The sequence below is a fragment of the Lolium rigidum genome, chromosome 2 (assembly GCF_022539505.1).
Source record: "Lolium rigidum isolate FL_2022 chromosome 2, APGP_CSIRO_Lrig_0.1, whole genome shotgun sequence".
Taxonomy (NCBI): domain Eukaryota; kingdom Viridiplantae; phylum Streptophyta; class Magnoliopsida; order Poales; family Poaceae; genus Lolium; species Lolium rigidum.
Window position 1 is genome coordinate 103,141,896 of NC_061509.1, and position 21,949 is coordinate 103,163,844.

General features: G+C 46.9%; 2 protein-coding genes and 1 pseudogene across 2 annotated transcripts; all 3 read left to right on the plus strand.

The window, feature by feature from the left end:
* Positions 1 to 891: 891 nt before the first annotated feature.
* On the plus strand, positions 892 to 2,487 carry LOC124689998 (phenylalanine ammonia-lyase-like). The gene is made up of 2 exons (XM_047223446.1): positions 892 to 905; positions 1,725 to 2,487. Exons 1-2 carry the CDS (start codon positions 892 to 894, stop codon positions 2,485 to 2,487), a joined length of 777 nt encoding a protein of 258 aa, XP_047079402.1.
* Positions 2,488 to 14,535: 12,048 nt separating this feature from the next.
* LOC124692183 (phenylalanine ammonia-lyase-like) lies at positions 14,536 to 17,052 on the plus strand. Its single transcript, XM_047225507.1, has one exon. The coding sequence runs from the start codon at positions 14,680 to 14,682 to the stop codon at positions 16,819 to 16,821; it is 2,142 nt and encodes a 713-aa protein (XP_047081463.1). The 5' UTR covers positions 14,536 to 14,679; the 3' UTR covers positions 16,822 to 17,052.
* Positions 17,053 to 19,425: 2,373 nt separating this feature from the next.
* LOC124687032 lies at positions 19,426 to 21,853 on the plus strand (annotated as a pseudogene).
* The last annotated feature ends 96 nt before the right edge of the window (positions 21,854 to 21,949 follow it).

Below are 21,949 nucleotides of genomic sequence, written 5' to 3' on the forward strand. Positions count from 1 at the left end.
TTCTAAATTCCAAGAAAAGTTCAATAATTAGTAAAACTTCTAAAATAAGTAGTAATAATCTAGGAAGTAAATAAAACACAAAAGTAATTCATTTTATCATATTAACATTATCATTATAAGTAAGTAAACCTCTAAAATTTATTTACCTTAATTATCATTTTCTTTAAATGATAGAAACAAGAAAAAATGTTAAAACTTAATATTACCCTGTACTTAAGAGTTACTTGTTAACTTGAACATCACTCAACAAATAATTTCTCCACAATGGTTGGACAAATAGAAAACCCTAGTTCAATTATGAGTAAAACCCTAACTCTATTATTTTATGTGAAACCCTAAATTACTTTCAACCCTAAAACCGTAGGAATTATAAAATGTGATCATGTTACTTTCCCTTTCACTGATAGATCCATAATTAAAAATTAAATACATGGTCTTGTTCTCATAAAATAATAGAAGCTTTATTACTAATAAGTTGATATTTCATGTATTCATACTAATAAAACCTAGATGATCAAGTAGGACCAATTAAATGTAAACCCTAGTTCCTATTCTCAGAGTCATCATCCTTAACTATCCATGCTTAGTATCAAACCATTGTGATCCACCCTTATAGCAACCATGTCCAATATTTTACATCACATTACCCAACTAAACCCTATAAGTACTAAAGATTTATGAACCATCTTGTTTAGGCACCAACTATTCATTACTTAGTGAATCCAGTAGCAAACCCTAGAAACTATAATCCTTCATTGAAATACTTCTTATTCCTTAAGAAACTTGTTCTTCAAAAGTTATTCTTTTTAAGTAAACAACAAGTAGTCATCAACCATGCCTAATATGACCTATAGACAATAGCTATCTATCACCAATAAGATATGACCAACCATGATAGCAACCATGTATAATCATTTGCTTAATATGCTCATGCTTAACTAAACCATACAACTATTAGTTGACTAGGATCTTCATCTTATTTGTAAGATCCATCTAATGCCCACTTAGGAAACTCAACTACGAATCATCATAAACCTAGGAGCAAATGGCTCTTATTGGAATTACTTAACATTCATTTAGAAACATGTTCCTCAAAAGTTATTCTTTTGAAGTACATAACAAATAATCATTTACCATGCTTTGTAGGACCTAACATTAACCAATATTTTTCACATATTAGTATTATATCAACCTTTAGCCTTTTATGTTACCATTGTTATGTTTGGTTATACAACTCTTCATCAACATAAGGTTAACCAGAAGCTTAATAAGAACCTTGTTTGAGAAACAACTCTAAAAGGGCAACACACTCTTAAGAAATCATTACAACGTACTAAACCTAAATCATCGGGTTTAGGTTACGCCTAGAGCGATTGCATCTCATACTTATGCATTATAGCACATTTGTCAATCCTTTAAACATTGTCCTTACCAGACAATGATGCTATTTCAGAATTTGGAGTTATCACGCATAGAAGATGTTGTCTGCATAATCTTGCAGTCAACCAAGCAAGTTCATCACTTGCTCATGTCACCTTGATTATTTTTACCAAATTATATGCAAAGTAGTATTCGTATCACTCCTGCATTTAAAAGAAAAATATTATTTTTCCAGTGATGAATATGACTATATGGTGGGAAATAGAACCATGGTATGAGTTTGGTGGAGGTTCCATTGCAACTTGGAATGTATTCACATAGGATTAACAACAAATATCGTATAGTGATTCTTGCGCCGAGCTCCAATTCTTGGGCAACCCCGTGACTAACCATGTGCAGAGTGCGGAGCAGCACAACCAAGATGTCAACTCTCTCGGTCTCATCTCTTCCAGGAAGACCGCCGAGGCCATCGACATTTTGAAGCTCATGTCCTCGACATTCTTGGTCGCGCTGTGCCAGGCTATCGACCTCCGCCACCTCGAGGAGAATGTTAGGGGTGCCGTCAAGAACTGTGTGCAGATGGTGGCAAGGAAGACCCTAAGCACCAATGACAATGGCCATCTCCACAACGCACGCTTCTGCGAGAAGGACCTGCTCCTGACGATCGACCGTGAGGCCGTGTTCGCCTACGCAGATGACCCTTGCAGCGCAAACTACCCACTGATGCAGAAGATGCGTGCAGTTCTCGTGGAGCATGCCTTGGCCAACGGTGAGGCCGAGCGGGATGTGCAAACGTCAGTGTCCGCCAAGCTCGCCGCATTCGAGCATGAGCTCCGTGCGGTGCTTCCAAGGGAGGTCGAGTCAGCCCGGTGCGCCGTGGAGAATGGCACCGCAGCGCAGCATAACCGCATCACCGAATGCCGGTCATACCCGCTCTATCGCTTCGTGCGCAAGGAGCTGGGAACCGAGTACTTGACCGGAGAGAAGACGAGGTCTCCTGGTGAGGAGGTGGACAAGGTGTTTGTTGCCATGAACAAGGGTAAGCACATCGACGCGCTGCTTGAGTGCCCCAAGGAGTGGAATGGTGAGCCCCTGCCCATTTGCTGAAGAATGAATCAAGGAACTGAAGAATAGAGTGCTTTAGAATTCAGAAGGCTCCTCATGTGCTTTGTTAATAATTATAGTACTGGTTTTTTCATTGTACTTGCTGATGTTGATGGCTGCAACGTCCTTGTAGAGCTGCCGTGCTAGTTGCAAACAATTGCAATTGTATGACTTGGTAGTGCTAGTGTGTTAAAAGTAAAATGTCTTGATATAATATCTAGCTCTTGTTGCTTAGGTTGAGAAAATGCAGAATAGGCGCAGTATACTGAAATCGGAAATATAAATCGCCCAGTACACCAATCAGGTCTTTACACTAGTAGGAAAAGCATTATAGGTGAGATCTTAGTTCTGTGGCGCACCAGCCAAAAATGCGCCACAGAAAGTTGTTTTGTGGCGCACCAGGCACAGTGCGCCACAAAAATAGCTTAATTTTGTGGCGCACCAAGAATCCATGCGCCACAAAAACTTGGTGGGGGCCACACCCTGCCACCCCCAATCATTGGTTTCACTATTTCTATGGCGCACTGCCCTTGGTGCGCCACATAAATAAGCTATTCTTTTCCCTCTCGCATATCAACGGGTACACCTTACTGGAGGCCGGCTGTGACTGGCAGGGGTAGCCTCGTATTGTTCCCACGGTTTGGTGTATCTATGAGGGGTTGTAGGGTGTGTCTGAGGGTCATGCGCCGAGGGGTAAGCGACCAAGGTGAAGTAGGTACCTAAACTCAGCATGGCTACAACAAACGGGCGGGTATGCGAAGTCGCAGGAAAGCCCAGTGATTGGCTAGGATCTTACACCTGGCCTCACACCAAGGAAGTGTGGACGAGAACTAGACTCGGTTGGCAACAAGGATAAGTTTTGTTATGGGTAAAGCAACACACCTCTGCAGAGTGTATCAAATTGTGGCTTGTCACTCCCTGTTCCGGGTTTGCAACTGCGAACGTGGCCGGAAAGGAACCCCATGAAGTTCTAGACACTCGGTGAATGCTGACGGACATAGTTTTTCGAAATAAAAGCAACATTTTGAAAAAGGGATTTTTATTTTCGTGCCCTCGGTTCCTTAGTTGTGCTCAGTTTTCCCCAGCTCCTTAGTTTTTCCTTAGTTTTCCCCAAGACCTTGTCTGAAACCATCACAGGTGCTGTAACGGCCGGTTGCCCGACGGTTGACCGTTATCTTCTAACTAGTGGGGCCACGTAGAGCCCGCAAAGACACGTCAGACCATCCATCTTTGTTTGACCGTAAGCATCGATGTATCCCTGACCAAAACGCGCACGAGTGGGGCTTCGGTATATCGAATGACAAGTGGGCCATGGCGCTGATACAAGGGGCAATACACGGGTAGGAATAGATTTTTAAAAGGAGCTCTACAACGATGGCACGGAGGAGGTGTCTTGCGGGGTGCCGAGATGAGATCGACGTCCACAAAGAACTGCATGAGGCGAGACCAGACGCATTAGATAGATATGAACTAGACGCGTTTAACCATGCAAAGAAGAGAAGAAATGGTCGACGACATCGACGACTACCTCAAAACTTTGACTGACCGTGTCCGACACGAACGCGAGAAATGTAGAGAAAACTAGTGTCTCTCCTTTCTGGCGTGTATAGATGGGTGCTAGAAGAGTGTGGTGGCAAAGGGAAAGACCTCGCGGTGGTCTGTGGCGTCCATCATAGCGGGGCGGCGTGGCCGTGCCCACAGTGGCGTGCATGCATGTTCGGCATTGGCATCAACATGTACGTTCGGCATTGGCCTCGGCGGTATCTCTGGTGTGTCAGTGATCGAATGAGGGGACGGGATTGAGGGTGCATCCCGACGGTGACCTAGCAGTGGCAGCGAGCATAGCCGTTCTGACCATGCCGATATCGGCATCGACATCGTTTGGAGGTTGTGGTGCTCGAATCAAGGTGGGATTTGTTTCTTGTACGCCAAAAGTGATTTGAAACAAGTTTCGTGTTGAAGGTTAGGTAACGAAAGTTTGTAACTAAGCCCAAAATTATACTAGCGCCATGGTGAGGTTCTTTTTGATAGATCTATACGGTTGGCAAACTTTTTTGACACTTTTTAGATAGGGTTCCTTGTTGTTACACGTATGACATCATGTATGGCAAATTTGTGGTCATTTGGAGATGTTAAAAAAAATCACTTTGCTTAAACGCATGCCGTTTCGTCTCACTGAAACCAACTTTTCTAACAAGGTGATTTATTCTACCTTCTCTAAATGACCTCAAATTTCATACAGCTGATCTTCTATACATAGATAGATAGATTGTTTCGTTTTTACATTTTTCGAACTTTTTATTTCCCTTTATAATACCCAATTGATTTTTAGGTCAAAAACCTCGAAAAACAGCATCATGTATGTCATCATTTTCGCCCTAAATTTCAAATTTTGTGAAACTTTCCCTTTTAGATATTCCTTGTTGTTATAGATATGGCATAATGTAAGCCAAATTTGGTTAGGTCTCACTGAAACCAGCTTTTGTAACAAGTTAGGTTTTTTCGACCTTCTCAAAAGGGATTTTTTTCTACCTTCTCTAAATGACCTCAAAAATCATACAGAAGATCTTCTATACAAAGATAGGTAGATTGTTTCGTTTTTACATTTTTTTGAACTTTTATTTCCCTTTATAATACCCATTTGTTTTCAGGTCAAAACCTCGAAAGTTAACATAAGTAGATGGTGAACCCTTCCAAACTTCAAATACAGAGATAGATAGATTGGTTCGTTTATCATTTTTACCGTGAATAGTAATGGGTACAAGAAATCGGTGATGGTTTATCATTTTTTGCGTGAAAAGTAATGGATACAACAAATCGGTGATGGTTTATCATTTTTTTCGTGAAAATTAATGGCTACAACAAATCGGTGATGGTTTATCATTTTTTGCGTGAAAATTAAAGGCTACAACAAATCGGTGATGGTTTATCATTTTTTTGCGTGAAAAGTAATGCCTAAAAGAGTTTATAATTTTTAGCGCATGAAAATGAATACAGAAAACCGCCCTTTAGCATACTTAGAGAGTGGAAGGTAACCGCCGACAGAGAGAGAGAGGGGTTATCCTGCCCGTTAGATCATACGATCAACGGTCGGCGGGCACGATCCGTGTGACATGGGCTAGACCAATCAGGGCAATGTTGCAGGTGTGAGAGAATTTGTGGAGGGAGAGGGCAAAACTGAGTAGTATCAAGAAACCAAGGGCACCTATGTAATAAACAGACTAAGGGATTCAAATATGAGATTAAAAAATGGAAATGCGTGTTTTGTACAATAAAACCCATCTTGGCTTATCTCAAACTATTTGCAATACAAATATACAGGAGTGTGAGAATTGTGGCCTCATTTAGAAAAAAATATGTTTTGGGGAAAGCTGTTTTGGGAAGGGCTTATTGTGGAAAACCATGCACCTTCATAGCTACTAGGTGATTTGAGAAGGCCTTTGAGAAGTAGCAATTTGTGGTAAAACTTGATTTATCTATGACTTATCTATGTTTTGAGAACTGGCAATTTGTGGTAAAGACTCCATGAGTAATGTGCCACTACTTTTCGGAATTTTTTGCACATGAAATGACTCATTTAACTAGTTAATCCCATTTGTTGACTGTCTGTTGACCAGCTACTTGAGGGTAAAACTGAGCATATTGTACCAGCCAGTATTAGCACTCAAGGGGAAAACTGAGCACACAAAAAATGCTAGTATAATACTCGAGGTTATACCTGAGTATATCTAAATTTCCAGGGTTAGACTCGAGGACACGTGTTGCGGTGCATAAATGGAAGACGTGCAATTGTTGACGCGTAGACGCGGGTCGCGGTGCAGAAGTCGAAGACGTGCAATCGTGGACGCATGTCGCATTGCAGAAGTCCAAGACGTGCGGACGTGCGGCCGGTGGACGCGTAGGACGCGGGTCGCATTAACCACCCCTCGCCTTTATAGACGTCTCCTCCCACTATCTCTGTCTCTCTCACTCGCCCACGCAACGCCGCCTCTCTCACGTCCCATCATCTTCTCCAAAGCAAAAACCCTCTCCCTCTCCCTCTCCTCTGCCGGCGAGATGGACAAGGAGAATGCCAATCCCATCGTCCACGGCGCCGTCGGCTCCAAGCGCGACGCCTCCCTCTTCGACGCTGTCCCCTGAACGGACGTCGCCGCCGTCCCCTCAACGGACGTCGCCGCCGTCCCCTCAACGGACGTCGCCGCCTCCTCCGCCGGTGCATCGGAGGCTGCTGCCGCCGGTCGCGGTCAGATCCCGTCGGGATATGACCCCTATGAGTATGTGCCGTACGTCCCACCCCCGAACCCCTACGACACCTCCATGGAGGACGCATGGAACGAGGTAACTACGGTTTGCTTCCTTTTTTGTTCCCCATTCCTTTTTGAACCCTATTTTTTGCTGGTGTAGATGGATCTGTGGATGGATGAGTATTGGGCTAATATTTGGGCCGATTTTATTCCATTTTGCTTTGATCCCTCCTTGATTTTGTTTAAGATTTGGGGTTCGGCCGTTCGGTTAATTTATGCAAGTAATAATGGGATCTCAATCAGTTAATTTATGCAACTAATCATAGGATCTCAGTCAGTTATTTTATGCACGAATCAAAAGATATCAACCGTTTAATTTTGTAAATAATCTGGAATGTGTTCAAGTTCAGATCTGGAATCTGTTTCTTTGCCTATGATGAATCGGTGGGCACAGATTTTTACAGGGAGGGTTCAGCGAACCATTTCTGTACAAATCTGTTGTGCAAGAGCTTTGGTTCGCTGACTACATCCCTGTAGACATATAATCGTGTCCACTCTAACTGATGCTGCCTCTGTTTTTCCTAACTTTGTTATCATGCACGTTAGTCATCATTGCAACTCATTCACTAATAGTTCCCGTTTGATATGGATCAGCTGTCTGGCAGCGACGTCGGCACCGACGACGAGCACCATGACATCAAGACTCGCCGAGTCTCTGCGGAGGCTGCAGGTCGGACGATACGTCTCCTACTTCGCCAAGGGTGTCTACGGGTGCCCCTTACGTACTAGGAGGCTCGGTGGCACTGACTTCAACTGCCTCCTCACGCATGCCGAGAACATCGGCAACACCAACCCCAAGGTCGGCGCGTCGGTGAACCCCCACTCCTTCCGCGCCAAGCACATGGCGCTCGGCATGCACCTCCGCAGCATCCAGCGGGTGGAGATCTCCGTCGGGCGCATGCCTCCGCTCAAGCCCAAGGCTCCCAAGGGGAGCAACAAGTGGAGGCAGAGGCAGATGGGGTAGGCGGAGTCCTGGACGTGTGCTGCTGCTGCCTCCTCCATTTTGTTGTTGGGATCCCTTTGTTGTTAGCCTAGGGATCCCTTGTTGTTATGTTGTTAGTATGATGGTGCTTGTGAAGAACCTCGAACTCGTTACTATGTTTGGTCTGTCGTATGCAGCTTATTATCTAGGGAGGGATCCCTATTATCTATCCCTATTCTACTATATAATCGTGTGAATTTATCGTACATTCCCTGTAGATTTGCTTCTAGATTTAACTACATACATATGGACCGGATGGAGTACTAGATTAGGCTCCCTACTAGATTTGTCTGCCATATTGGGCAAACAACGAGGGCCAAAAGGCACAAATAATAATTGAAGAAAGACAGAAATGCAAGCTTCTCTAGATTTGATACTAATTAGGTGAAAAAGGCGAGAGAAGGAGGCGGAAAAGGTACTCTTAAAAGGGAAAATCCCAATTTGGGCCGAGAGAGACAAAACCCAGCTTCTGCTCACGTGCAACCAAACGCTATCTCGTCCTGTCCCACGCGGTCCCTTTCTACCAGCCCCACGCGATGCGGGCCCACACGACGCGGCCCCACACGTCAGCACGGAACAGTCAACTAAACGGGAATCCTGCCGTCTGAGCTACTTCTGCACGTTTCAAACAAGGACTTGGGGAAAACTGAGGAAAAACTAAGGAGCTGGGGAAAACTGAGCACAACTAAGGACCCGAGGGCACGAAAATAGAAATCCCTTTGAAAAAATGTTTACGAAAACATGCATTGCCTATGACTTTCTGGTCCATGACTGTAGCTAGTGCATTAAACACCACTTTCCCTATAATGAACTTGCCGAGTACGCTCGTACTCACCCTTCTTTGAACCCCCTGCTTAGATCTGAAGGCATTGAAGGAAGATCTACAATGAAACTCAAAGACGGAGGAGTCAACTACTACAAGGGACAAGACCCTGCCAGAGGAGTCAACCACTACATGAGGGAAACCTAGACTAGGAGTAGAAGGGAATCAATTCCCTAATCATAGAACCTAAGTAGCTAGAGTTGATCTATAGTTATGTAGTAATTAAGCCAAGTATATCTATAGGTAGAGCTAGGATAAGTCTAGTCTACAAATTATTCTTCTGGAGTTTATTTGCAGTTTTACCTCATTGTAAAGTAGGAGGCTGTGTTGATCTTTTGTAAAGAGTCTGTGTTGTAATTCTATAGACATGCCTTGGACCCGCCTATGTTTCTGTTGTACCACTCTGAGGGATGTAATACTAGTGGAACGGTGTTTCATTGGTGTTATGCCAACGAATTGCATACTACACCATGCAGTGGTATGCTGGGTCACCACACTTACTGCTTCCCGAGTGCCACAAGATGCCTCACCTTCAGGTGTGGTTGCACGATACACACCAAAGCCACAGAGGCCTCACCCCAAGATGCGGTAGCACACCACACACCGAACACCACAAAGGCCTCACCTTATTCTGTGGTGACCCTTGCCACAAAGACCTAGGTCACGGTTCTACTAAGAGATTTCCTTCGAGGCAAAAACCAGGGCTTACACATAGCTTGGGGCACACATCCACAACTTAATTGGAGGCTCCCAAGAAATCGCCACAAAGACCTCAAAGTTGTATAGTGTTCCAAGAACACAAGAGTAACAAGATCCCCACTTTCACTTCCACAAATCTTCGTGGAAGCTCAAACTAATGCACCAAATGCAATGGCAAATCCTTCACTCCCAAATTCTACAAATGCTACAAAAAGGTTATGGGAAATAATAGAGGAAGAACAAAGAAAATCCACAAAGAACTCCAAGTTTATCGAAGATCTAGATCTAGGTGGTTCCCCTCACAAATAGAGGGATTTGATTGGTGAAGATGTAGATCTTGATCTCGTCTATCTTTTCTCTCAAATAGATGCGAGATTCATTGGAGGGAGAGGGAGATAGCAAGCTCAGAGAAGGTCAACAATGGGGGCAAAAACAAGCTCCAACGGATGGGGAACCTTTGGGGAAGAAGATCTCTTAAATAGGTCCCCAGAAAATCTGACCGTTATGGCCAAAATGCGTCTGGGTGGTAGTGCCACCCTCTTTGGGCGGTAGAACCGCCCAAGGGAATACCCAAACACCCTAGTACGAAAATCTCAAGAACTTTTGCATCCGGACACCAATTTTGATGATCTTGGGCTCGTATCAAAGATAGTAACAAGCTCTACAAGATCATGCAGAGACCATCATAGTCCAGCAAGGGGGGCTAGCAAAAAATGGTGAAAGGTTTGACCTATTGGTAAAACCTCCAACCTTGAAAACGCAACAAGTTTTTCATGCAAAATCTATTTTGGATGAACTAGAGCTTGTCATGGGAATAACCACAAGCTCTAAGATATCACATGGAAGAGAACCAAATAACAACCAAGAAAGATGATGCCAATGATGCAAAGATTTGAGCTCTCTCTGAATGAGACGAGATGCTCTTAATATGGCGGATGAAGCACAACACTCTCGAAAAGAGATATATTGAAGGTAATATTATAATATAATCCTTCTCATTCCAATTCCTTGTCTGCCTTATCTGATAATGATCTGATGCTTAGGGCCAGTATGGGTGTGAAAATTTCTGATGCTAATTTTACTGCTATAAACCTTTTGGGAGAATTAGAATCCGCTAGAGATAAACTGGAAAAGAAATTGTTTTCTAAAAATCTACTCATTTTTTTATTGAAAATATTGTTGAAGAAACTACTCCTTTGACTATGAAATGTACTAGCGATGGGGATGACTAAGGGAATTCTTTTGTTGCAATGGAAAATAGAAGGAATAAAAAAGATAAGAGGAAAAGTCATGTAGTTATATTTAGGCATATAACCAGGAGTCAGAAATTTGTGGGGAGAGAGACCGACAAATCTTCCCAGCTTCCTGCACAAAGAGAATTAAATTTAGGCGTTAAAAGTGATACTGCCTCTGTCTTGGTTCATAAGCCTTGCACATATTTTTAGGTCATAAATTTGAACATGATAATACAAGATAAATATTACAAAACATATATCATTAGAAAGCTTAGATGTTCTACTTTCCAATGACATAATTTTTATGTTGTGCAATTGATTTTATGTTAATCAAATTGATAAACTAGAAATACGCGCAAGCCGTATGAATTGTGATAGAGATAGTAGGTTCTTTTTGGAATAGTAGAAGTGTGGGGAAAAAGGACTTTTTTCCACCTGTATCTCTAATATATTGAGTGATTGTTCTATGGATTTTATTGGGCTTTAGGAGACAACGAAACATGACTATGTCATGAATTTATTTAGAAAGTTGGACGCCGGTAATAAACACTTTTGGAAATGGGTTCATCATATGCTTTTACGTAGATCTTCCATTTTTCTTCTACATAAGATGGTATGTTCTGATTCAACATGCATGTGGTTGTTTTATTCATAGTTGGTAATGTCTAATTATAGTTCTTCAACATGTGGCTGATTTCATTGTACAAAATGTCTTCTAATTATCCTAACATGTGGATTAGATCATCCCTTGCTCGACAGTGCGTGCGGTTTTGGAGAAACTCAACATTGGTATCGATGAGGAGACCTCGGCGGTGGCCTAGTTGTGAATGCTAGGTAAAATGGTTGGCCCAATTAACACTATAATGTTTTTGTCACCAACAAAGCGGACGAAACCTATTTCGGTTACGATACTTGGAGAGGGTTTGATGAAGAGAAGGGGTTTCGAGCTGGCGAGAGGCTCTTGATGTATCTTCAGGACACAAATCATCCAAGGATCCATGTGACCTACAATGACAAAATGATGTACGGAGACGGTTGATACTATCTATGATGCATATAATAAGATCTGAACTTGATAATGTTATTGTTGGTATTCTTTTATTGTTGAAGTGTTGCCATTTTTTGCTAGTTATTGTTCATGACGTATCACTATGTCTATGTGGTTATTTTTGGTACCGATACATAATATTATTGTTAAATTCAATAAGAGTAGCAAATTTAAAAAAAGGAAAAAAATTAACTGCATGTTACCTAGGCGGTGCACCACCAATATATACACTATTAGTGGCGTGATAGGTGGCACGCCACATATATTTCCATTACCAGCAAGGTGGTGGTCGACACGTTTCCGGTGATGTATACCAACGGTGATATACCGGCGATAGGTCTGGCACACGCAACTAAGTGCATTTTGAACACACCGCCGATATGGTATTTTCTACTAGTGGCAGTTACTGTCATTAGTATAACCTATCTCAAACCGTGGCACCAAGTCGTCACTGATCTCGATGGTCACAATAAGGAAACTCAACCATGGTAGGGGTGGGGAACCAAGGGGGGGGGGGGGCATCTCTGTTGCATGTTGCCATCCGCCAGTCCCCGTTTTATCACTTAATCTTTTAACAAAAGACATATTTTTTTAATGAAAGACAATATATTAATACCAAGAAGATATAAGTACACCCGACTCCTATACTAACTCAATATCAAGAAGAAATCAAAAACAGCGAGGATACAGACCAAAATATTGAGTAAAAAAGTAGAATCTAAAGGAAGGTTCACTTGCATAAATGACTCTCGTGATTGAAACAAAAGCTTATACTACTAGTAGTGCTTGACCTGGTGGACTTGGTTGAGAACATTGGGTTGTGAGCTGAATCGCCTAGTGATTACAAGTGGGTTGCACAACTCATTAACTTTCTACTAGAGAGAAATCACATGCATTTTCACCTCAAGGAAACTACATGCATTTGCAGCAAGGGCGAAGCTGAAACATAAGCTCATTGGGTTGAGCTCTACTAGTTATGTTGTGATCTCCACTAATAAACCAAGTAAAAGACTAAATTGGTGAAGGTTTGAAGAAATTCGTTGGGTTCAATTGTATACCAGCTCCGCCACCGCAACCAACATAAAGGTCACCAATAATCTGTTTTCCATAGGCTGAACCTCGAATGGAGAATCTGCCACGTATGAACGCACGCATTCCACGTAAACTTCACCTTCACCTTCAGTCAGTCTCGCACGAGTGGTCACAGTGTGCACGCGGATGACCGAGTAGACGCAAGAGCAGCTTCTTCCGCTTCCGTTCCTCCTCCTGGTGAAACTGTCTTAGGCTGGTGCCAACGCAGGCTGGAGTGGAGGCGGTAGCGCCCGGTTTGGGGCGAGAGGCGGGCGGGAGTGGGGCGGGACGCCAGCGCCGGGCGCTGGGGCTGGCGCCGGGCGCTACCGCCCGCTGCCGCCCGCTACCGCCCGCGTTGGGGCGACAGCGAGGCGTGAGAGGGGCGATAGTGGTGCTAGTGGGGGCGGTAGGGAGGCGAGAGTGAGGCGAGTGGGGTGAGAGATGGCGACTATAGCCGCGCGCGCGCTGGCGCGTGGGGTGAGAGTGGGGGCGAGAGCTGACGTGGCGAGGCTATAGTGTGGTGATGCATTGGCACCAGCCTTAGTCTAAGGCTGGAGATACAACCAAATGCCACTTGCCGTGGAAAAGGCTGGCATGTGCGTTGGCCTCGTGGCCAAACACGCACAATTTTGCCCTTGGTTATTGGTACTTGGGCGCAGCCACATCTGAAAATCTTTATTACAGTTATTACCATGTAATCTCTCGAGTACAATGTAAAACATGAAAGAAATGATTCTTCCCAGGATATCTGCTCAACAATAGTCAAGTCCGTCAAGTCAAGTGTGCACTTGAGAAGGAAACTTGATTGACGGAGGATGAATGGCTAGGCCGGCCGGAAGTTTGCATCAGAATGTGTTAAACATTCAGACCGGAATATGTATAACATGAGAGGACCCCTGACTCTGACTGACCGACCGACCTGGGGAACGCATCACATGAGAGGGTTTTGGGCTTTTGGCAGCAAGGAAATTCATACACAGGAAAAGAGACATCAGAAAAACGTGGTACTACTGCAATACTACAATAGGAAATACTCAAGGTCACGATCGAGCTCAGCTCGACTCCCACACGGCCATGTCCCATGTGTGCTAGCTTAATCTCAAACCTAAAAATAGAATATGTGGGGTTCTTCACTCCCCAAAAGAACATGGAGCACTAGCTAGCAGATGACGACCCCGGTCGTCCATAGTTTGCTTTGGCTAGACAAACCTGGCACCTTTTGTATTATTTAAGAATATAGAGTAGTAGTTTTGTACACATGGTGTAATTAAGCAGCCACCCTGCTTGCTTCAAATTCTTCAATATCGACAACAACAAAAGGAGCATGGTTTGCACGTTCAGAACTCGAAGTTGAGTGTTTGTGGTATCAGTGAGTTAGGTAACACCACCTTCAGCAACAACAGGTGGTGTAGCACGCAGCAGACACTAGTGTGGTGTACAGCTAACCATCTGATGTGTGATTATAACTAGTAGTACAATGACTGTTAACATATATATGAGCTGTTAACAACATGATCCATGAATAATACTAGCATATCCCGTTTAAAAGAACTGACATACTGAATCTTGACCATGTGAGCACATACATAGGGGAAAATGAACCTCACAAAATTATTTTCATGTTGATACCAACGTTGCTAATAGAAGTTAGCAGATTACTGTGGATGAGAAACGCAGGGCAGTGCATATGCCTGCTTAAGACGACGAGCGCCTCCTAATAGAAGACGACCAAGTCAGCAGCGCTCCCAAGAGCACCAACCAATCCTGTGGTCAACTTCGCCTTCCAGGTCCACACCAACCCACACCCACACCTACCCTGCCCAGCCTCAGCTGCGCTGCCTATTTAATACCTGTTCTTCGTCCATTCTGCTCCAAGAAGAGCCGCACCTTCCTCTTCAATTCGAGCTCCTCTTCAGCAAGTTCGTCCTCAGAGGCAACAATCAATCCATCCACACTTTCGCAAGATATCCAGATACACATACACACGTAGCAGTGTCTAGATTACTTGATTTACCACTTCTTTGCATATTTCCATGGAGTGCCAGAACGATCATGCTGCCGCCAACGGCGACGGCCTGTGCGTGGCGCAGCCGGCGCGGGCCGACCCACTGAACTGGGGAAAAGCTGCTGAGGAGCTCTCAGGGAGCCATTTGGATGCCGTGAAGCGGATGGTGGAGGAGTACCGCCGCCCGGTGGTGACCATGGAGGGCGCCAGCCTGACAATCGCCATGGTCGCTGCAGTGGCAGCCGGCGCCGAGACCAGGGTGGAGCTCGACGAGTCTGCCCGCGGACGCGTCAAGGAGAGCAGCGACTGGGTCATGAACAGCATGGCCAATGGCACCGACAGCTACGGTGTCACCACCGGCTTCGGCGCCACCTCCCACCGGAGGACCAAGGAGGGCGGCGCTCTCCAGAGAGAACTCATCAGGTTTCTGAACGCGGGAGCCTTCGGCACCGGCAGCGATGGCCACGTCCTGCCCGCCGCGACCACCAGGGCCGCCATGCTCGTCCGCGTCAACACCCTACTCCAGGGCTACTCTGGCATCCGCTTTGAGATCCTCGAGACCATCGCCACGCTTCTCAACGCCAACGTCACACCGTGCCTACCGCTCCGGGGCACCATCACGGCATCCGGTGACCTTGTCCCGCTGTCCTACATCGCGGGCCTTGTGACCGGTCGCCCAAATTCCGTGGCGACCGCTCCAGATGGCACCAAGGTTAACGCAGCAGAGGCTTTCAAAATCGCCGGCATCCAACACGGTTTCTTTGAGCTGCAGCCCAAGGAAGGCCTTGCCATGGTCAACGGCACCGCGGTTGGCTCCGGGTTGGCATCCATGGTGCTCTTCGAGGCTAACATTCTTGGCGTCCTCGCCGAGGTTCTGTCAGCTGTGTTCTGCGAGGTCATGAACGGCAAGCCAGAGTACACCGACCACCTCACGCACAAGCTGAAGCACCACCCTGGTCAGATCGAGGCCGCGGCTATCATGGAGCACATCCTTGAAGGCAGCTCCTACATGGTGCTCGCCAAGAAGCTCGGCGAGCTCGACCCACTGATGAAGCCAAAGCAAGATAGGTATGCCCTCCGTACATCGCCGCAATGGCTTGGCCCTCAGATTGAGGTTATCCGTGCCGCCACCAAGTCCATTGAGCGTGAGATCAACTCCGTCAACGACAACCCTCTCATCGATGTCTCCCGAGGCAAGGCCATCCACGGTGGCAACTTCCAGGGCACGCCCATCGGTGTGTCCATGGACAACACCAGGCTTGCCATTGCTGCGATCGGCAAGCTCATGTTTGCCCAGTTCTCCGAGCTAGTGAACGACTTCTACAACAATGGTTTGCCTTCCAATCTCTCCGGTGGGCGCAACCCGAGCTTGGACTATGGCTTGAAGGGTGCTGAGATTGCCATGGCCTCCTACTGCTCCGAGCTCCAATTCTTGGGCAACCCCGTGACTAACCATGTGCAGAGTGCGGAGCAGCACAACCAAGATGTCAACTCTCTCGGTCTCATCTCTTCCAGGAAGACCGCTGAGGCCATCGACATTTTGAAGCTCATGTCCTCGACATTCTTGGTCGCGCTGTGCCAGGCTATCGACCTCCGCCACCTCGAGGAGAATGTCAGGGATGCCGTCAAGAACTGTGTGAAGATGGTGGCAAGGAAGACCCTGAGCACCAATGACAATGGCCATCTCCACAACGCACGCTTCTGCGAGAAGGACCTGCTCCTGACGATCGACCGTGAGGCCGTGTTCGCCTACGCAGATGACCCTTGCAGCGCAAACTACCCACTGATGCAGAAGATGCGTGCAGTTCTCGTGGAGCATGCCTTGGCCAACGGTGAGGCCGAGAGGGATGTGCAGACGTCAGTGTTCGCCAAGCTCGCCGCATTCGAGCAGGAGCTCCGTGCGGTGCTTCCAAGGGAGGTCGAGTCAGCCCGGTGCGCCGTGGAGAATGGCACCGCAGCGCAGCATAACCATATCACCGAATGCCGGTCATACCCGCTCTATCGCTTCGTGCGCAAGGAGCTGGGAACCGAGTACTTGACCGGAGAGAAGACGAGGTCTCCTGGTGAGGAGGTGGACAAGGTGTTTGTTGCCATGAACAAGGGTAAGCACATCGACGCGCTGCTTGAGTGCCTCAAGGAGTGGAATGGTGAGCCCCTGCCCATCTGCTGAAGAATGAATCAAGGAACTGAAGAATAGAGTGCTTTAGAATTCAGAAGGCTCCTCATGTGCTTTGTTAATAATTATAGTACTGGTTTTTTCATTTTATTTTCTGATGTTGATGGCTGCAACGTCCTTGTAGAGCTGCCGTGCCAGTTGCAAACAATTGCAATTGTATGACTTGGTAGTGCTAGTGTGTTAAAAGTAAAATGTCTTGATATAACATCTAGCTCTTGTTGCTTAGGATGAGAAAATGCAGAATAGGTCAGGCGCAGTATACTGAAATCGGGAATATAAATCGCCCAGTACACCAATCAGGTTTTCTCATGCATTTTCCTCCTTTTTTCTTCTAAGTTAATTGTAGCAAAGACTGAAATAATAATATAAAAAGGAATGGAAAGATCCTAAGCATGCAACCGGACAGTATCTTAATCAATGTTGATCTAGATAAGCTACAAAGTGATCTGTCATATATCATAAATCATTTGGAGTATATGATAAAAAGCAGAATTCTGAAAAGCATTCATCACGAAAAGAGATATGCTAACCTTTTTCCAAGGAAATGCAAAGGTGTGTAGCGGTTGCTCTACCTATCTGCTCTCTGTAGTTTCCATTCAAAACGAAAAATCACAGCATGCACAGTATCATCGAATATACGTGCTATTGCTCGAACATGGGGAGGGGGTCTAGGAAGATACCTCATAAAGCTAGCTTGTACATCCAGATCAATAAAAGGAGATTTTTCCTAACGCAGCTCGTACTTGGCGAAGAAGTGGTCAGTGAAGACGATGTTCTTGTCCGCGCCTAGCACATGGCTCGGGGAGGGATGCCTCATTGCCTTTCGCTGACGATCGCACCAGGAGCACGCGGATGTGCTTCGTCAGCGACGGTGCGCGGGAACTGCTGCTAAACCCGCCACACTCGAGTTCGTGGCTTGCCACACTAGTGTCTTCCTGTTGCTAACAAACCTGCGTTTACTTGACTCAAGTAAACTTGACGAAGTACCAGTTCACCACACATTCAAGCATTGATTTGCACCATCCATCATCTAATCATCACTGAGAGAATGATTCTACTTCATCAAACAATCGCAAATTCAATTAAAAAAGAGGAAGAAAATGAGAAATCAAGAACACTGGAGTATTGTCGTTCTCTGGACTCTCGAGGTTGTTCAAGCCTTGGCAGCAGTAATCTCTCAACCATGTTCTGGGCAAGTTGGTCTTCCACGCAATACTGTGCCCCGGCATCGAGCGGCGACGAGCGTTGTCCCACGAGACGGCCATCATGAACGGTTTTTCTTTTTGAACCTTGAACAGTAGGGAAGGCCCATACTGCTATGAATATATTAATGGGGTAAAAATGTTATCCCCTCCGGGTCAAAATAATTGCCCAAAAATGAATGTATCTAGTCCAAAAATGTTACATCCATTTTTGGGCAATTATTTTGAACTAGAGGTGGTACAATCAAGCCATAATGGAGCGAGCTGTAATTATGCGTCAGAATGTCTTTAACGTTCAGACCGGAATAAGCATAACATGAGAGGACCCCTGACCGATGGACCTACCGACCGCGAGGGTTTTGGCAGCAAGGAAATTCATACACAGGAAAAGAGGCAGCAGGAAAACGTGGTACTGCAATAGGAAATACTCAAGGTCACGATCGAGCTCAGCTCGACTCCCACATGGCCATGTCCAATGTGTGCTAGCTTAATCTCAAACCTAACAATAGGATATGTTGGGTTCTTCACACTCCCCAAAAGAACACGGAGCACTAGCTAGCAGATGACGACCCTGGTTGTCCATAGTTTGCTTTGGCTAGACAAACCTGGCACCTTTTGGATTTTAGAATATGGAGTAGTAGTTTTGTACAAATTGTGTAAGTAAGCAGCCGCCCCGTAGTTGAGCGTTTGTGGTATCAGCCAGTTAGCTAGGTAAGGCCGCCTTCAGTAACAGGTGGTCGCCCGCAGGCTGCAGCACACACTAGTGTGCTGAACAACTAACCATCTGATGTGTGATTAGAACTAGTAGTACAATGATTGTTAACATATTTTGTTAACAATATGATGCATGATTAGTACTGACATATCCCCCTTTAAAAAAACTGACATAGAACTAGAATCTTGATCATGTGAGCACCTACAGGAAAATTAACCTCACAAAATAATTTTCATGTTCATAGCAACGTTGCCAGTAGCAAGTTAGATTACTGTGGATGAGAAACGCACAGCAGTGTATGTGCCTGCTTAAGACGAGATCGTCTGGCATTCGACCTGGAAATAGAAGACCACCAAGTAAGCAGCTTCCTCCTCGAGCACCAACCCCCTGCCACCAAGACGCCAACGCGCTCCTCTACGTAGCCACCACCCGGTCCGTACGCAGTCGTGGTCATGTCTCATGGCCAATGGAGCTCTGCACCCACCAATCCTGTGGTCAAACTCGCCTTCCAGGTCCACACCAACCCACACCCAGGCGCACCTACCCTGCTCACTTGCTCAGCCTCAGCCGCACTGCCTATTTAATCCCTGCCCTGCCCACATTCCGCTCAAAGAAGAGCAGCACCTTCCTCTGCAATTCGAGCTCCTCTTCAGCACAAGTCCGATCAATCCATCCACACCTTCACAAACAATCCAAGATACACATACACACATAGCAGTGTCTAGCTTACTTGCTTTCCCGCTTCTTTGCTTACCTCCATGGAGTGCGAGAACGATCATTTTGCCGCCAACGGCGATGGCCTGTGCATGGCGCAGCCGGCGCGGGCTGACCCTCTCAACTGGGGAAAAGCTGCCGACGATCTGTCGGGGAGCCATTTGGATGCTGTGAAGCAGATGGTGGAGGAGTACCGCCGCCCGGTGGTGACCATGGAGGGCGCCAGCCTGACTATCGCCATGGTCGCCGCGGTGGCTGCCGGCGCCGACACCAGGGTGGAGCTCGACGAATCCGCCCGTGGACGCGTCAAGGAGAGCAGCGACTGGGTCATGAACAGCATGGCCAACGGCACCGACAGCTACGGTGTCACCACCGGCTTTGGCGCGACCTCCCACAGGAGGACCAAGGAGGGCGGCGCTCTCCAGAGAGAACTCATCAGGTTTCTGAACGCGGGAGCCTTCGGCACCGGCAGCGATGGCCACGTCCTGCCCGCCGCGACCACCAGGGCCGCCATGCTCGTCCGCGTCAACACCCTACTCCAGGGCTACTCTGGCATCCGCTTTGAGATCCTTGAGACCATCGCCACGCTTCTCAACGCCAACGTCACACCGTGCCTACCGCTCCGGGGCACCATCACGGCATCCGGTGACCTTGTCCCGCTGTCCTACATCGCGGGCCTTGTGACCGGTCGCCCAAATTCCGTGGCGACCGCTCCAGATGGCACCAAGGTTAACGCAGCAGAGGCTTTCAAAATCGCCGGCATCCAACACGGTTTCTTTGAGCTGGAGCCCAAGGAAGGCCTTGCCATGGTCAACGGCACCGCGGTTGGCTCCGGGTTGGCATCCATGGTGCTCTTCGAGGCTAACATTCTTGGCGTCCTCGCCGAGGTTCTGTCAGCTGTGTTCTGTGAGGTCATGAACGGCAAGCCGAGTACACCGACCACCTCACGCACAAGCTGAAGCACCACCCTGGTCGGATCGAGGCCGCGGCTATCATGGAGCACATCCTTGAAGGCAGCTCCTACATGATGCTCGCCAAGAAGCTCGGCGAGCTCGACCCACCGATGAAGCCAAAGCAAGATAGGTATGCCCTCCGTACATCGCCGCAATGGCTTGGCCCTCAGATTGAGGTTATCCGTGCCGCCACCAAGTCCATTGAGCGTGAGATCAACTCCGTCAACGACAACCCACTCATCGATGTCTCCCGAGGCAAGGCCATCCACGGTGGCAACTTCCGGGCACGCCCATCGGTGTGTCCATGGACAACACCAGGCTTGCCATTGCTGCGATCGGCAAGCTCATGTTTGCCCAGTTCTCCGAGCTAGTGAACGACTTCTACAACAATGGTTTGCCTTCCAATCTCTCCGGTGGGCGCAACCCGAGCTTGGACTATGGCTTGAAGGGTGCTGAGATTGCCATGGCCTCCTACTTGCTCCGAGCTCCAATTCTTGGGCAACCCCGTGACTAACCATGTGCGAGTGCGGAGCAGCACAACCAAGATGTCAACTCTCTCGGTCTCATCTCTTCCGGGAAGACCGCCGAGGCCATCGACATTTTGAAGCTCATGTCCTCGACATTCTTGGTCGCGCTGTGCCGGGCTATCGACCTCCGCCACCTCGAGGAGAATGTCGGGGGTGCCGTCAAGAACTGTGTGAAGATGGTGGCAAGGAAGACCCTGAGCACCAATGACAATGGCCATCTCCACAACGCACGCTTCTGCGAGAAGGACCTACTCCTGACGATCGACCGTGAGGCCGTGTTCGCCTACGCAGATGACCCTTGCAGCGCAAACTACCCACTGATGCAGAAGATGCGTGCAGTTCTCGTGGAGCATGCCTTGGCCAATGGTGAGGCCGAGCGGGATGTGCAGACGTCAGTGTTCGCCAAGCTCGCCGCATTCGAGCAGGAGCTCCGTGCGGTGCTTCCAAGGGAGGTCGAGTCAGCCCGGTGCGCTGTGGAGAATGGCACCGCATCGCAGCATAACCGCATCACCGAATGCCGGTCATACCCGCTCTATCGCTTCGTGCGCAAGGAGCTGGGAACCGAGTACTTGACCGGAGAGAAGACGAGGTCTCCTGGTGAGGAGGTGGACAAGGTGTTTGTTGCCATGAACAAGGGTAAGCACATCGACGCGCTGCTTGAGTGCCTCAAGGAGTGGAATGGTGAGCCCCTGCCCATCTGCTGAAGAATGAATCAAGGAACTGAAGAATAGAGTTCTTTAGAATCCAGAAGGCTCCTCATGTGCTTTGTTAATAATTATAGTACTGGTTTTTTCATTGTATTTTCTGATGTTGATGGCTGCAACGTCCTTGTAGAGCTGCCGTGCCAGTTGCAAACAATTGCAATTGTATGACTTGGTAGTGCTAGTGTGTTAAAAGTAAAATGTCTTGATATAATATCTAGCTCTTGTTGCTTAGGATGAGAAAATGCAGAATAGGTCAGGCGCAGTATACTGAAATCGGAAATATAAATCGCCCAGTACACCAATCAGG

Excerpts from the sequence above, each read along its gene's own strand:
- LOC124692183 (XM_047225507.1), top strand. The coding sequence starts at position 14,680 with ATGGAGTGCCAGAACGATCATGCTGCCGCCAACGGCGACGGCCTGTGC.